Source organism: Hylobates moloch, unplaced genomic scaffold (assembly GCF_009828535.3).
Source record: "Hylobates moloch isolate HMO894 unplaced genomic scaffold, HMol_V3 SCAFFOLD_9, whole genome shotgun sequence".
NCBI lineage: Eukaryota > Metazoa > Chordata > Mammalia > Primates > Hylobatidae > Hylobates > Hylobates moloch.
The window spans coordinates 83979823-83997768 of record NW_026652284.1 but is presented as its reverse complement, the minus strand read 5'-3'; the positions used below and the strand labels follow the sequence as shown (position 1 = coordinate 83997768).

At 37.7% G+C, this 17946-nt stretch overlaps 1 protein-coding gene across 40 annotated transcripts in view; it reads right to left on the bottom strand.

The window, feature by feature from the left end:
* RIMS2 (regulating synaptic membrane exocytosis 2) overlaps window positions 1-17946 on the bottom strand; it is a 748462-nt gene that overhangs the window by 605668 nt on the left and 124848 nt on the right. For 25 of the 40 annotated variants that reach the window (XM_058443878.1, XM_058443874.1, XM_058443866.1 and 22 more), the window contains 2 exons: window positions 5192-5224; window positions 4719-4805 (listed from right to left, as the gene is read on the bottom strand). The exons of 14 other annotated variants lie outside the window; for them this stretch is intronic. In XM_058443878.1, the coding sequence (XP_058299861.1) occupies window positions 4719-4805; window positions 5192-5224 (120 nt within the window). The remainder of the gene's footprint in view (window positions 1-4718; window positions 4806-5191; window positions 5225-17946) is intronic. One more of the 40 variants, XM_058443853.1, reaches the window with a different exon arrangement.

Sequence of the window (17946 nt, the reverse complement as noted above, 5' to 3'; positions counted from 1 at the left end):
TAGAGGATAGTGCCTTGTGAGAAGTTTTAGGCAATAATCTGTGAGCAGAAGTGACCTATGACACTTCTGTCTTACATAATTAAGAATAAGTGTGAGTTCTCCATTATCTCTCTTCCACTGGTGTAGCAACTCTGGAAGCTATGTGTTCCAGATGGCTTACAAGAGAACAGCAGCCTAAATCTCTGAATTGCCACTTGGAAGAGAAACCTACTCCTATGAATAGGTTTCAGTCTTTAGTGAACCTGTGTTCTTGGGCTGTGACTCTGAAAGTGATTCTCAGCTTCATGTCCCCCTTAAGTGAGGTGGAAAATCTAAAGACGAGTTATTTTCCTTTTCTCATATTGATTCAGCTCTGGTAAAGTTGTTTCTCTTGAGGGAAGGTGGGGAACAGAAAGTTCTGGGAGTATGTCAAAATGGTTACTCCTCCCCTGGGCTATTTCAGAATGGTTACTTTCCCCTCCCCCAGCTGGAGGCATGAGGGGACTTTTCTCTGATCTTCACTTTCAGAGCTTGATGGTACTCCCAGAAGTAAAACCTTAAAATTGTGGGGGCTTCCCTAAGGCTAGGACCCCAGGAAGTTTTAACTTTTCAGTTAGTCCACATTCAGCTTCCAGCAATTCATCAATTATCGTTTAAGTTTTCCTAACAGATCTGTGGTTTCTTCACCCAGTAAACTTACTCTTGGTATTTGCCTCTCTTCACTACTCATGGCTTGATTTGCCCTGTGACCTCAATTTTCTGATGGATTTAAGAAAAGTTGTTGGTTTTCGGTTCAGCATTTTTTTTGTTGTGAGAATAGCAGTGACAACTTTCATGCTCTTTCACATATCAAAAATCAAACCAGAAGTCCCCACAGAACTGTTTTTAATTACTTATCAGCTTGTCTCTTTTTCCCACTTAACCATGAACTATTTGAGAGTAGGAACCACAGTCTTTTTATCTCAGGACCCAGGATAGGTATAAGGATTTTTCAGAGCTTAACCAATCTTTGTGTCTGCTCTTTATCACACACTCTCTCTCTAGGTTATTTTATGCATTTTTCTAGCTTTATGTGCCATACTAACCACTCTCAAAAATATATCTCTGGCCAGTCCATCTCTCTCCTTTAATGCTGGATAATTATAAACATCTTAAATTTTAAAAGCTCAAAATGTAAGTTTTAGTTTATACCTCCGGCCTGTTCATCTTCTCCTCTTCTTGATCATATTTAATAATATCATGACCCAATTAGTTCTTTCAACTAGAAACCCGGGACTCATCTTTGGTTCTTTTCCCTTCTTCAACAACTTCTAAATCTTCTCCTCCGACAAATCATATCATTTCAATCTTCAAATATATTGTCAATTTACTTCTCTCCATCTTCACCGTATTCACTGTAATCAGTGTGATCCAGATTATCACTATCTCTAGCAAAGTCCTCAAAAAAGGCCTCTTCCATTGCTCTCTCCATTTTCATTCTCATTCATGCTACTCATAGAGCAGTCAGAATGATCTTTATACATAAAGTAAATCATGTCACTCCCATGTTTAAATCTCTTCAATATCTTCCCTGTATACTGAAAGTCAGATTCAAACTCCTTATCATTCTCTGTAAAACCACTGCCCTATCTGAGTCCTACCTCTGGAACCTCATCTCCTGCCACACTCCCTCTCATCTACTATACTACACCCATGTTGGTCTTCTTTGTGTCCCTTGCTACTTAAAGACTTTTCACATATCATGTTCCCTATGCTTAAAACACTCTTCCCTTTAACATTTTGTTTCTATTAAAAGACCTCACAACCAAAGAGGATTACTATATTAGGTGGTTATCTAATTCCAATAATTCAAATTTTAGATTTTCCTAGTATTTCAAAAGTACATTTATTAATCATAGCAAAACATAAATAAAACTAAAATATAAAATTCAAAGTAAAGTAATCCAATTGATTAGTTTAATGTATTTGCATTAGAAACTTTCTTAATTACCTTTACCATTTTGCTATTATTGCAGATACAAAGTTAAAATGACAGTCACATTATAAGGCATTTATCATTTTTCCTAGTATTTCCATCTTTAATTATCCAGAGGTTTGTTTTATACCTAACATAAAACCTATGTTATGTTATATTCTCTTTGCAGAAAACTTTCCCTCATTTTAATGCTGATGCAAAAAATAGCCAAAGAAAAGAGAAATTAAATAATATTAAAATTATTTAATTTATATATTAAGCAGTTTCTACAAAGGGTGAATTAACTGGCAACTAAAACAAATGGCTCATTGAATTTTCTAGGCCTCAAATCTCATGAAAAGTCAAAGTTGAATACAATAGTCTACTTATATCTATAATTTCACATCAATTACCAAAATCAAAATTAGTAAATCTTCCTGTTATGCTAAAGAATATAAAATGAACAAGCCTCAAAAATACAGTCCTCAAGAAGCCTACATCATTGCTACATTTTTCAACAACTGCAAAATGGAATTTATATAAATGGATTAAAATGAACTAGTGTTTAGGAAACATAATAGATTTTTAATACTAGCTATCTGGTAGAATATTTCATTATTCTACTAAGAAAGTATTTGCACAAAATATGAAAAACTTACTTTTTAACATTTAAAACTTAAAATGAATATCTGGAATTCAGCTCCCAAAAATAATTTTATGGATGAATAATAGAAAGTAAGCAGATAGGAAGTTATCCCACTCACATAGTATTCATATTGAGAAAGAAATAAGATAGCCCAGAAAGACAAAGCCTTATAAATCCGAATAGAGAGTAAGTAAATCAAAGGGCATTCAGAAGTAACCCTGGTCTGTGGTTCAGAAAGATAAAAGGAAGGCTTCTAGAAAATTACATACCAAAAATCTTCAATGTAACAAGAATGTAAGATGAAGAATGTAGCTATTAAGAGAATCCATTGATTCTTAATTTTTAAAACTACATAAATCACAGAGCAAGAATGAATTAGTTGTCAAAGAAAACTGAAATACCAATTAATCAAGAATTAATTTTTAAATCATCTAAAAGTGCTAATTTTTTCTACCATCTTCCTATCCAAAAATCAAAGCAGATTGGATTATATTTATTATTAAAGTGATTTCTTTTGTGTTTATGCCAATCAAATGTCACTTTGTTACAGTAATCTAAATATCATTTTTTAAAAGTTACTCACAAAATATCTGTCATTTTATTTAATGGCCATGGTAATTAATACATAATATGGCACAGTCTTGATTATTTTCAAAACCTCACACACAAGATACATTAACTGAAGTCATTTAAAACCAAGACAAAATTATATCTAATTATATTTTGTTACTGGTTTCTCCATTTTATTTTATTTTAAGCTTCAGTGCCATAGTGAAAAAGCAAAACAATGACATTGTGTGGCATTTTAATATAATGCTTGCTAGTTAGAAATTATTAAATTTAATTTTACTCCTTATGTCATAAAATTCCTGTATCATAAAAGGATAAAATATGAAAAATCAATTGTGAAGAAATATTTATTGAGTTCCTACTATGTATTAGGCATTCTGCTAAATGCCAAGAATAAAACAGTAGGCAAGACAAATACTGGCCTGACTTCAACGACCTTAAGTACAGGAGAAGTTCCAATTTGAGAACTACATATTAACTATTAGGAAGAGTACACATCATACTTTTACTTCAGTTGAAACTAAAACCCTGACAAAATATAACATAAAATGAATGCAAAGTAGCATAAAATGCATGAGGAGATTATCCTCATCAATAGCAACAAGACATAGAAGATGTTTATCTTTTACTCTGCATTAAAGGCAAAACATGAATGTTTTTCTGAGTGTTTCATCATACTCGTCATTCTCATTCTCTCCTAGAGTCCATGTCACTTGTCAACTTGTCCATTCCTACAACCAAACCAGCTTCTCCAAAGTCATAATTCAAAAGGAAGCACAGAGGCTAAGTGGTTGGAGCACATCTGAATATTATGGCAACTGTCAGGATAATACTGGAATTTAAATATATGCAGTCTCTCTCACATCCTCAGCTACCTCAACTTCACAACATAAATAATATTTCTTGCACAAAATTAAAATGCTACAGAAGTGAACAACCTTTTAAACAGTGTTTTTTAATCTAATAACAAAAAAAAAAGAAATAAATACTTCTTTAATGTTTCAGGTCAGTGTGAGAATATATTGCCGCATTTCCCAAATTATGTTTCATAACCTAATGAAATGCTTAGTAAAAACAGGATTCAGTGGTCAAATAAATGTATTAAATAGTGTATGTTCTAATACCCTTGCAGCATATTTGGGTTCTCGGAATAATTATAATAAAGAAACTTGCTTAACCTTTTTTAAAACAACCTTTCCAAAACTATTTGACCAAAGATTGAATTTGGGGGTTAATATCTTTTAATGTCCTCTAGAACAATTTTTGAAAGAAACACACTCTAGTTATATATTTCATTGTTAGAAAAGGATGTTTTACTGAATAAGTATGGCTTACATTATTTATACTAAAATATAGTGGGGTGGGGGGAATTACCTCTTCTTTTTTACTACCCTATTAATTATCCTTGCCTTCTTTTTAGATTTCCATTAAGGGTAACAGTATCAAACCCTAACCGAACAATTTTCCTTTCTGAGGGCATACTATTCCAAGGACAGTATTTTAACACATACTTTTCAGTATGTTATACTATAGAGTTAATATTTAGTCTATATAGATCAGCTTACTTACGTCTGGGGCTCCTTTTCATTTTGTTGTTTTTGCTGGGGCTGAAGAACGTTATTTACCAGTTCAGTGATTCCACTAAAGGGAAACCACCTGTTTAAATAAGCAAATAATGTGACTGAATAACCAAATGAATAACAATGTAGGTTAACGTTTTCTTATCCATAATAAAAATACACAGGCACAAAAGCTACAGCCAATGGTAATGTGAGCTCTGATTATCATCCAGGCAGTCAAAATGTAGGGAAATTAAATTTGAACACTTAACTAGTCCACAAGCAGGCAGCAAAAAACTACATCCAGTTACTATGTGGGTGATGTAAGAAACTGCAAGCAGCTCTCTTACAAGCTAGAGAGTCAGAAAGCAGAAGACACACTAGCTGCAGCCTATCCAGTATTAGTATAAGCTAATACCAGAAAGCAGTATGTGGCAAAAGTACAGAAGTCAAGCCTACTACACTCTTAATACATTTACTTACTGTGTCAGTTGTGGTTTGTGTTCTTCTTTGACCCTAAAAAGATAAGTTTGCACAACTGAGTGCACTGTACTATGAAGAGATTTCTATTTACAAATTTGTGTTCATATAAAATGGACACCAAAAATAAGAATTTTATATAGAAAGACTTAGTGCTTTGCCATATATTGAAATTATACATTTCAATCAATTTTACACAAAAAAGGAGAAAATGAATCATTTGTCCTTAACAGAAAACTAATATTAAAATTCTACCTCTGTTTTAAAGCAATGATTTGGTCCTGAAGTTTTCTGAATATTTTTATTGATATTGAAGATTTTTAAATAATTATTTTAACATACTATGTTAAACACAATTACATTTAGTTATGCGCAAATAGATTCTCTTTTTTAAATTTTTCCTTAATATTGAAGCAAAGGCCTAAGTATTTTAAATTAAACATAGAGTTTTATGAATGTATTTTTAAAAGCCTTACAAATGAACTTCTTTATGCCTAAAGGAGCAGAGAAAGGAATGGGAGGTGGGGGAGGGCAGGTATCCAAACTCTCTTAAAATAGCTATTAAAATAACTAGGTATATTAAATTAGAAATATTCATAAGTTAATTATGCAAACAACTATTCCAGACTGAAAATGAATTTAAATAAATAGTATAGAAATAACTATAATAATCAAGTCAGTGCTTTACTTCTAGTTCTGCTGAGTTCAATAAAGTCTTGTCTAAAATAGCATATAGAAAAAACTGCTTTCTAATTCTCTGAGATGAGAAGATATTTTTATATTACAAAAATCTAAAAATTCACGGTCAGAAACTGATTTAGAAGTAGATAGTTGTGGAAAGCTAAGACAGCCAATTGAAAGCAGCTGCAGTCCACAGCGCTCAAGGAGAGGAATGAAAGGAGCAAGTCAGTTCAGCACTTTCAACTGAAATATCTGAGTTCTCACATTGAAACTGACTAAGCAAACAACTTGACCCTCAGAGAACAAAGAGAAGCAGGGTAGGGCGATAGCCCACCTGGGATCAGCACGGAGCCAAGGGAAGCTGTCAGTGATTGTGTGACCTGCCTAGGAAACCACGCTTCTCCCACAGATCCTTGCAACCCATGTATCAGGAGATCTCCTCATGAACCCACAGCACCAGGGCCTTGGGTCCAATACACTGAGCTATGTGAAGTTTCAGCAGAGCCGCTGCTTAGACACACACAGAGACCCAGGAGTTTTGCATACTCTGGCCCCAGAATCTGTGGCAAGGCAGGAGATCCATCTGTGAATGCCCCTAGGAAGGGGACTGAGTCCAGGGAGCAAAGTGGCATCATTCTGTGGGCCCCACTTACATGGTGCCTCACAAGTTGGGACCCATTGGCTTGGAATTCCAGCCAGCTAGTAGCAGCAGGCTGGAGTCTGCCTGAGTCAGGACTGAGTTCCCAGGGTGATGGGTGACCACCATCTCTGCGGTTCAGTAGACTCAGTCATTTCAGCCTGCCAACTTTGAAGAATACAGGCAGTTTGGATGAGGAGGGGTCCTCCACAGAGCAGCATAGCTGCCTTGACGGATCATGGCCAGACTGCTTCTTTAGGCAGAACCCAATTCATTCCTCCTCACTTGGCAAGACCTCCCTGTGAGGGCTTCAGCCACTCCAGCAAGGATTCTCTGGACAGAGCTTTGATCTTTCTCAGGGATGAAGCTCCCAGGGGTTCTCCATCTCTTCAGTTCAGTAGACTCAGCCATTCCAGCCTGCCAGCTTTGGAGAATACAAACAGTCCAGACAAAGAAGAGACCCCTGAATGCAGCACACCTGCTCTACCAAAGGGCCACCTGATTGCTTCTTCAGGCAGATCCCTGATCCTGTTCCTCCTGACTGGGTGAGACCTCCCAGTAGGAGTCTCCAGTCACCTCCTACAGGCATATTTGGGCCAGCAACAGGTCAGTGCCCTACTGAAACAAAGCTTCCAGAAAAGGGGGAAGGCTGCCATCTTTGCTGGTTCACAGCTTTCACTGGTGATAACTCTGGGTAGGAGAAAAATGAAGGCGACTAGGGTCTGAAGGGGACCCCTTGCAAATCACAGCAGCCCCACAAAACAGTGCCATCGCTATTAAAAGAAAAACAAACAGAAAACAACAACAACATCAATAAAAAAGACCCCAAAACCCGAATCGAATGTCACCAACCTCAAAGACCAAAGGTAGGTAAGCCCATAAAGGTAAGAAAGAATCAACACAAAAACACTAAAAACTCAAAAAGCCAGAATGGCTCTTCTCCTCCAAATGACCACAACACCTCTCCAGCAAGAGCACAAACTAGGCTGAGGCTGAGATGGCTGAAGTGACAAAAGTAGGCTTCGGAAGGTGGGTAATAACAAACTTTGCTGAGATAAAGGAGCATGTTGTAACCCAATGCAAAGAAGCTAAGAATCATGATAAAACAATATAGGAGCTGATAGCCAGAACAGCCAGTTTAGAGAGGAATATAACCAACCTGATGGAGCTGAAAAACACAACATGAGAACTATAGACCAAGCAGAGAAAAGAATCTCAGAGCTTGAAGACTGTCTTTCTGATGTAAGACAGGCATACAAGAACAGAAAAAAAAAAAAAAAATGAAAAGGCATGAACAAAACCTCCAAAAAACATGAAATTATTTAAAAAGATGGAACCTAAGATTGATTAGGGTACCTGAAAGAGTACTTCAGGTACTCTTAAATATATCATCCAGGAGAACTTCCCTAACAGAGAAAGACAGGCCAACATTCAAATCCAGGAAATACAGAGAACCCGAGTAAGATACTCCATTAGAAGATCAACCCCAAGACACATAATAATCAGATTCTGAAATATACAAATGAAAGAAAAAAATGTTAAAGGCAGCCAGATAGAAAGGCCAGGTCACCTACAAAATGCAGCCCATCCAATAGCAGGGGACCTCTCAGCAAAAACCCTAAAAGCCAGAAGAGATTAGGGGCCAATATTCAACGTTCTTAAAGAAAAGAAATTCCAACCCAGAATTGCATATTCGCCCAAACTAAACATCATAAATGAAGGAGAAAAAGGATCCTTTTCAGACAATCAAATGCTTAGGGAATTTCCACCACCATGCCTTGCCTTGCAAGAGCTCCTGAACAAAACACTAAATATGGAAAGGAAAAACAATTACTATCCACTACAAAAACACACTGAAGTACACAGATCAGTGACATTATGAAGCGACTACATAAACAAGTATGCGAAATAACCAGCTAGCATCATGATGACAGAATCAAATTCACAAATAACAATACTAACCTTAAACGTAAATGGGCTAAATGCCCCAATTAAAAGACACAAAATTGCAAGCTGGATAAAAAGCCAAGACCCATTGGCATGCTGTCTTCAAGAGACCCATCTCACATGCAAAGACACAGATAAGCTCAAAATAAAAGGATGGAGGAAAATTTACCAAACAAATTTAAAACAGAAAACACAGGGGTCGCAATTCCAGTTTCTGACAAAACAGACTTTAAACCAACAAGGATCAAAAAAGACAAAGAAGGTTATTATGGAATGGTAAAGGGTTCAATTCAACAAGAAGAGCTAATTCTCCTAAATATATATGCACCTAATACAGGACCACTCAGATTCATAAAGCAAGTTCTTAGAGACAAAACGACTTAAAATTCCCAAACAATAATAGTGGAGACTTTAACACCCCACTGTCAATATGAGACAGATCATCAAGACAGAAAATTACCAAGGATAGGCCGGGCGCGGGGGCTCACGCTTGTAATCCCAGCACTTTGGGAGGCCGAGGCGGGCGGATCACAAGGTCAGATCGAGACCACGGTGAAACCTTGTCTCTACTAAAAATACAAAAAAAAAAAAAATTAGCTGGGCGTGGTGGCGGGCGCCTGTAGTCCCAGCTACTTGGAGAGGCTGAGGCAGGAGAATGGCATGAACCCGGGAGGCGGAGCTTGCAGTGAGCTGAGATTGCACCACTGCACTCCAGCCTGGGCGACAGAGCAAGACTCCGTCTCAAAAAAAAAAGAAAATTACCAAGGATATTCAGGACCTGAACTCAGCTCTGAATCAAGTGGACCTGATAGATACCTATAGAACTGAACCAAGGAAATAATAGAATATACATTCTTCTCATCACCACATGGCACTTAATTATATCTAACTAAAATTTTATTAACTAAAATTTATCACATAATCTGAAGTAAAACACTCCTCAGCAAATATAAAAGAACTGAAATAATAACAAACATTCTCTCAGACTACAGCACAATCAAATTAGAACTCAAGATTAAGAAAATCACTGAAGAATACACAACTACATTGAAATTGAACAACCTGCTCCTGAATGACTCCTGTGTAAATAATGAAATTAAGGGAAAAATAAGAAAGTTCTTTGAAACTAGTGAGAACAAAGAGACAATGTACCCAAAACTCTGGGCTGCAGCTAAAGCAGTGTTAGGAGAGAAATTTATAGCATTCAATGCCCACATCAAAAGGCTAGAAAGATCTCAACAACCTAACATCACACCTAAAAGAACTGGCAAACCCAGAGCAAGCCCCACAGCTAACAGAAGACAATAAGTAACCAAGATCAGAACTGAACTGAAGGTGATACAAAGATAAAAAAAAAAAAACCTTCAAAAAAAAATCAATGAAACCAGCAGCTGGTTTTTTAAAAAAAATTAATATAATATACCACTAGATAAGACTAATAAAAAAGAAAAGAAAGAAGAATCAAATAAACACAATCAGAAATAAGAAGGATATCACCACTGACCCCACAGAAATATAAATGACCATCAGAGAATACTATAAACACCTCTATGCACATAAACTAGAAAATATATAAGAAACAAATAATGTCTGGACACATACACCTACTCAAGGCTGAACCAGGAAGAAATTGAGTCTGTTAATAGGCCAATAATAAGTTCTGAAATTAAGGCAGTAATAAATAGCCTGCCAACCCAAAAAAGCTCAGGACGAGATGGATTCACAACTGAATTCTACCAGAGGTACAAATAAGAGCTGGTACCATTCTACTGAAACTATTCCAAAAAAATTGAAAAGGAGGGTCTCCCCTCTAACTCATTCTATGAGGCCAACACCATACTGATACCAAAACCTGGCACAGATACAACAACATAAAAAACCTTCAGGCCAATGTCCTTGATGAACATCAATGCAAAAACATCACATTGATACCAAAACCTGGCACAGATACAATAACAGCAAAAAACTTCAGGCAATGTCCTTGATGAACATCTATGTAAAAACTGTCAAACATAAATGCAAAATACTGGCAAACCGAATCCAGCAGCACATCAAAAAGCACATCCACCATGATAAAGTAGGCTTCATTCCCACGATAAAAGGTTGGTTCAACGTACAAAAATAAATAAATGTAACTCTTCACATAAACAGGACTGAAGGCAAAAAATGCATAATTTGTCTCATTAGTTGCAGAAAAGGCCTTCAATAAAATTCAAAATCCCTTCATGTTAAAAATTCTCAACTAGCTATGGAAAAAACATACCTCAAAATAATAAGAGCCATACATGAAAAAGCCACAGCCAATATCATACTAAATGGGCAAAAGCTGGAAACATTCTTCTTGAAAATGAGCACAAGACAAGGATGCTCTCTCCTACCACTCCTATTCAACATAGTATTGGAAGTTCTGGCCAGGGCAATCAGGCAAGAGAAAAAAATAAATTCTATTCAAATAGGAAGAGAGGAAGTTAAATTATCTCTGTTTGCAGATGACATGATCCTATATCTAGAAAACCCCATTGTCTCAGCCCAAGATCATGTCCTTTGCAGGGACATGGATACAGCTGAAAGGCATTATCCTCAGCAAACTAACACAGGAAGAGAAAACTAAATACCACATGTTCTCACTTATAAGTGGGAGCTGAATGATGAGAACACATGGACACATGGGGGAAACAACAAACACTGGGGCCTTTTGGAGCTGGGTGTGGAGAGAGGTAGAACATCAGGAGGAATAGCTAACAGATGCTAGGCTTAATACAAAGGTTGTGCGATGATGTGTGCAGCAAAACACCATGGCACACATTTGCCTATGTAACAAACCTGAACATCTGGTACATGTACCCCTGAACTTAAAATAAGGGTTGAAGAAAAAAAAGGAGACAGTCAATTCATGATGCATATGATATGAAAAATTAGGTACACCTAACTAAAAAAAAACTTCCACCTCATGTGGCACACATTTAGTGAGTCATTCTTGGGATTAATTGTCAGGCCTCTGAGCCCAAGCTAAGCCATCATATCCCCTGTGACCTGCTACTACACATCCAGATGGCCAGTTCCTGCCTTAACTGATGACATTCCACCACAAAAGAAGTGAAAATGGCCTGTTCCTGCCTTAACGGATGACATTATCTTGTGAAATTCCTTCTCCTGGCTCATCCTGGCTCAAAAGCTCCCCTGCTGAGCACCTTGTGACCCTCACACGTGCCCACCCGAGAACAACCCCCCTTTGACTGTAATTTTCCTTTACCTACCCAAATCTTATAAAACTGCCCCACCCATATCTCCCTTCACTGACTCTCTTTTGAGACTCAGCCCGCCTGCACCAAGGTGAAATAAACAGCTTTATTGCTCAAAGAAAGCCTGTTTGGTGGTCTCTTCACATGGACACACATGAAATTAATATTATTCATGTTTTTAATATTCCTTTATTAAAATTAAATTATTCCTTCTACAGACCTATTAGTGTGTACTGCTTTCACAATATTCGGGAAATTAAGGGAGACTGGCCCAATATAGATCACTGAGTATCAAAATGAAATAAGACTGGATATTTATAAGGTAGAGAAAAATCATGCACAAGCATAATAAAGGCCTCTGAAATTTGGCTTCTCAGTTTCCTAGAACTTATCATAAGAGGTAAACTTATGACTACATGATCAGTTTATTAGTTTTTACCCTCTCAAAGGGAAACTAAGAATTAGTCATGAAAACTAGTCAGCAAAATCCTAGACTTTCATTAGAAGGCTATACCTAACACTGTAAATTAAATTCTCTTTAGATCAAATTGATTCACTTTTAAACTGTGTTCATTTTTTAATGATATAGTAATAAATGAAAGGCATACTCTTAGATATATTTGTGTCACAATAACAAATATAATTGGTATATATTTCTATATTAACAATAAAATTATATCCTGTATTCTCTTTATAAAATTCAGAGTGTAATATCTTATTTGCAAGAATGAAAGTCGCATCATTTAGTATTTAAATATAGTCACAAAATGGATTTAATATTTAAAAGATTATTTTAACACCAAATGTCATATAAACATTCAAACACAAGCAAACTATAGTGACACTGAATTCTATTTAGAAAACTTGTATTTCTTTGAGAAAAAGATAAAAATCTCTTTTTAAAACAAAACATTCACAAATAGATAAAAAGATAATGGCAAAGAAAGATTACCATATGAGCTCATTAAAATGAAGAACAATTAAAATGACCCTTCACCAAATAATAGTATGCTAAAAACAAGAAATACTGAAATAAATATGTAAATGAGCTCATTTACTTGTTAAAGAAGTCCTGGGTGAGAATCTGCAAGAAATCATGTTGCTGTTAATCGGCGACAAGTTTTTATCATAAACATGTTGATATTAATCTAAAAATCAGTTTCCAATTTCAAAATCTTTACTAGAAAACATAGGCATAAAAATCTAAATTATTAAAACTGGGTTTTGTAAAAACATCTATATATGAAATGTATAACATCTGCATCATCCTCCCAAAAAAATGTATAAATATTTAAAATATTTATATTTTATATTTATGTTTTAAATAAATATTTAAAATGTCTTTAAATACAATTAAAGATATAAAATTATTCTTCTCCTTTTGCCAATATTTTAGAAAAATCACATTACAAAGTATCTCACCAAAATTAAAATGTTGAGATAATGAATCAAAAATTGGTAATATGAGAAACTAATTACATCACCTATTTCTCTGACAATATGCTAACATTATTAACAGTGAACTCCTACATTCGTCAATTCCAAGAAGCTGATGAGATTCCAGTTTCCAATCTGACATATAAAGAGCTTGGAAATTATCACTCCCATCCTCAAAATGAGAAAAAAAGCTGAACTGAAAATCAACAACTCTTGTTAGGATCATCAAGAAATTAATGTGACCTTGCAAACTGCTGCCACAAAAACTAAACAAACAGATGAATACAAAGTTGCACAGCTTACCCGAACCAAATGCCCAGGAACAGAGGCCTGCAAGTGGAACCAATATATCCACAAACACTTTATAATTAATTGCCAGAGGCTCAGGGTAGACTACTTCTAAGTTTCAAATTCCAAATCTTAGTTTCTCAGTCTTACAGGTGCCAACACACTTGCATAAGTTTTATCTCCAGAAGCTCTACCAGGTTCTCTCAGTGAAAATCAGAGATCTCCTTGTGAACCCACTCAACCAGGGCCTTCAGTCTGATAAACAGAGCTACATGGAGTCTCGGCAGAGCAGCTGCTCAGGCATGCATGGACACCCCAGAGTGATAGATACTTAAAATTTCTGACAAAAGTAGCTGCAGTTCCAGCAAACTGGGAGGTTAGACTTCTGTGCACACCCCTAAGAAAGAGACTGACTCCAGGGGACTGACCAGCAACAGCCCACAGGCCCCACTTCCACAGCACCTCACAAGATAAAACCCACTGGCTTGAAATTCCAGCCAGCTACCAGTAGCAGCATTGCACCTACCTAAGAAGTAGCTCCCAGGCAGTGGGGCAGACCACCATCTTTGCTGTTAAGGCATCTTAGCCATTCCAGCCTTTACACTTTGGAGAGTGTGAGCTGACCTGGAGTAGAAGGGATCCACCAGCACAGCACAGCTGCTCCACCAAAATGAGACCAGACTGCTGCTTTAAGGGAGTACCTGATCCTGTTTCTCCTCACTGGGCAAGGCCTCCCAACTAAGGCCTCCAACTACCCCCTGCCCAAGCTCTCCAGCCAAAAGAGATCTAAATTCCCCCTGGTACAGTGCTCCTAGAGGAAGGGGTAGGCTGCCATCTTTGCTGTTTGGACAACTTAGCCATTCCAGCCTTTAGGCTTCAGAGTGTGTGACATGACTGGGGGCTGGGGTGGACCCCCAGCACAGCACAGCTGCTCTGCCAAAATGTGGCCAAACTTCTTTCTTAAGCAGGTACTGATCCTGCTCCTCCTCACTGGGCAGGACCTCCTAACTGGGGTCTCCAGCCACTTCCTGCAGGTGTCTTTGGAACAGTAAGAGGTCAGTACCTCCCTGTGACAAAGCTCCCAGAGGGAGGAACAGGCTGTTACCTTTGCTGTTTCACAGCCTTCACTGGTGACACCTCCAGGTTCTGGAAGATCCGAGGTGACTAGGGACTGGAAAGGGCCCCAAGCATACTGAAGCAGCCCTATGGAAAAGTGGCCAGAGTGTTAAGTGGGTGCCCATTCCCATATCTCCTCACTGGGTGGGTCATCCAGGCCTGGGCCTCCAACCACATCCCACCAGAGCTATGGATCCAGTCAGTACCAACTCAGCAACTCCCTGGACAGAGCCTCCAGGGACAACTGCAAGCCTCTCTGCCTTTTCAGATAAGAAAATGTTAAGAAACTTCCTCACCACCAAACCTGCCTTACAAGACATCTTGAAAGAAGCACTAATATAGAAAAGAAAGACCACTACCACCTAATACAAAAACAAACATAAACACAAAGACCACTGTTACTGTAAAACAAGCCACACAAACAAGCCAACATAATAACACACAAACAAGCCAACATAATAATCATACAAACAGGCCAACATAATAATCAGCCAACAGCACAATGACAGGATCAAATCCACATATAACAATACTAACCTTGAATGTAAATGGGCTAAATGCCCCACTTAAACAGCAAACAAAGAGTAGCAAGCTGGATAAAAAAGACCCAATGGTATGGTGTCTTCAAGAGACCGATCTCACACATAATGACACTCATAGGCTCAGAATAAAGGGATAAAGAAAAATCTACCAAGCAAATGAAAAAACAGAAAAAAAAAGCAGGGTTGACAATCCTCATTTCAGACAGAACAGATTTCAAAACAACAAAAATCAAAAAAGACAAGGAAGGGAATTACATAATGGTAAAGAGTTCAATTCAACAAGAAGACCTAACTATTGTAAATACATATGCACCCAACACAGGAGCAACCAGATTCATAAAGCAAGTTCCTAGAGAATTAGAGACATAGACTATCAAACAATAACAGTGGGAGATTTCAACACTCCACTGACAGAATTAGACAGATCATTGACAAGAAAACTAACAAAGATATTCAGAACCTGAACTCAGCATTGTACCAAATGGATCTGATAAACTTTTACAGAAGTCTTCACTCAAAAACAACAGAATATACATTCTTCTCCTCACCACATGGAACATACTCTAAAATCAACCACACAATTAAACATAAAATAATCCTCAACAAATGTAAAAGAACTGAAATCACACCAAACACACTCTCAGGTCACAGAACAATAAAAATAAAAGTCAACACAATAAAAGTCGCTCAAAACAATACAATTACATGGAAATTAAACAAAATGCTCCTGAATGACTTTTGAGTAAATAATGAAATTAAGGCAGAAATCAAGAAGTTCTTTAAAAATAATGAGAACAAAGATACAACTTACCAGAGTCTTTGGGACAAAACTAAGGCAGTGTTAAGAAGGAAATTCACAGCACTAAAAACCTACATCAAAAGTAAGAAAGATCTCAAATTAACAACCTAGCTTCACAACTGAATCAGAATTAGAGAAGCAAGAACGAATCAACCCCAAAGCTAGCAGAAGATGAGAAATAATAAAAATCAGAGCTGAATTGAAGGAAATCGAGACACAAAAAACCATTCAAAAGATCAACAAATCCAGCAGTTGATTTTTTGAAAAAATTAATAGGCCACTAGCTAGACTAATAAAGAAAAGAGAACATCCAAATAAAAACAATTAGAAATGATGAAGGGAATGTTACTACTGATGCCACAGAAATAGGAACAACCATCAAAAACTACTACAAACACCTCTATGCACACCAACAAAAAAAACTTAGAAGAGATGGATAAATCCCTGGACACATACACCCTTCCAAGACCGAGCCAGGAAGAAACTGATTCCCCGAAAGGACCAATAACAAGCTCCAAAATTGAGTCAGTAATAAATAGCCTGAAAACCAAAAAATGCCCAAGACCTGATGGAGTCACAGCGAACTTCTACCAGATGTCCAAAGAAGATGTAGTACCATTCCTACAGAAACTATATGAAATAACTGAGGGGGAAAGACACCTCCCAATTCATTTTGTGAGGCCAGCATCACCTTGATACCAAAACCTGGAAGAGACAAGAGAAAAAAAAGAAAACTTCAGGCCAAAATTGTTGATGAACATGATGTAAAAATCAGCAAAATACTTGCAAATGGAATCCAGCAGCACAACAGAAAGCTAATCCACCATGATCAAGTAGGCTTCATCCCCAGGATGCAAGTTTGGTTCAACACATAAAAATCAGGATGGGCATGGTGGCTCACACCTGTAATCCCAACACGTTGGGAAATCGAGGCAGGTGGATCATCTGAGGTCAGGAGTTCGACACCAGCCTGGCCAACATGGTGAAAACCCATCTACACTAAAAATACAAAAAAAAGAAAAATAGCCGGGCGTGGTGGCACGTGCCTGTAGTCCTGGCTACTTGGGAGGCTGAGGCAGGAGAATTGCCTGAACTCGGGAGATGGAGGTTGCAGTGAGCCAAGATCACACCACTGCACTCCAGCCTGGGTGACACAGCAAGACTCCATCTCAAAAAAAAAAAGGCCTGGTGTGGAGGCTCATACCTGTAATCCCAGCACTTTGGGAGGCCGAGGTGGGCAGATCATGGGGTCAGGAGATAGAGATCATCCTGGTTAACATAGTGAAACCCTGTCTCTACTAAAAATACAAAACATTAGCCAGGTGTGGTGGCAGGTGCCTGTAGTCCCAGCTACTTGGGAGGCTGAGGCAGGAGAATGGCGTGAACTCAGGAGGCGGAGTTTGCAGTGAGCTGAGATCCCACCACTCCAGCCTGGGCTACAGAGCGAGACTCCATCCCAAAAAAAAAAAAAAAATCAATAAATATGGCTGGGCGCAGTGGCTCATGCCTATAATCCCAGCACTTTGGGAGGCCAAGGCGGGCAGGTCACCTGAGGTCAGGAGTTCCAGACCAGCCTGGCCAACATAGTAAAACCCTGTTTCTACTAAAAACACAAAAATTAGCCAGGCATGGTGGCAGGTACCTGTAATCCCAGCTACTTGGGAGGCTGAGGCAGGAGAATCGCTTGAACCCAGGTGGTGGAGGCTGCAGTGAGCCAAGATTACACCGCCTCACTCCAGCCTGGGCGAAAGAGCAAGACTCCACCTCAAAAAAAAAAATCAATAAATATGATTCATAAGCTGAACTGAAGACAAAAAAACACATGATTATCTCAATAGAGGAAGAAAAGGCTTTTGATAAAATTCAACATTTTTTCATGTTAAAAACTCTACTAGGAAATGAAGGAACACACCTCAAAATAATAAGAGTCATCTATGACAAACCCACAGCCAACATTGTACTGAATGGGCAAAAGCTGGAAGCATTCCCCTTGAAAACTGACACAAGACAAGGATGCCCTCTCTCACTACTCCTATTGAACACAGTACTGCAAGTCCTAGCTACAGGAA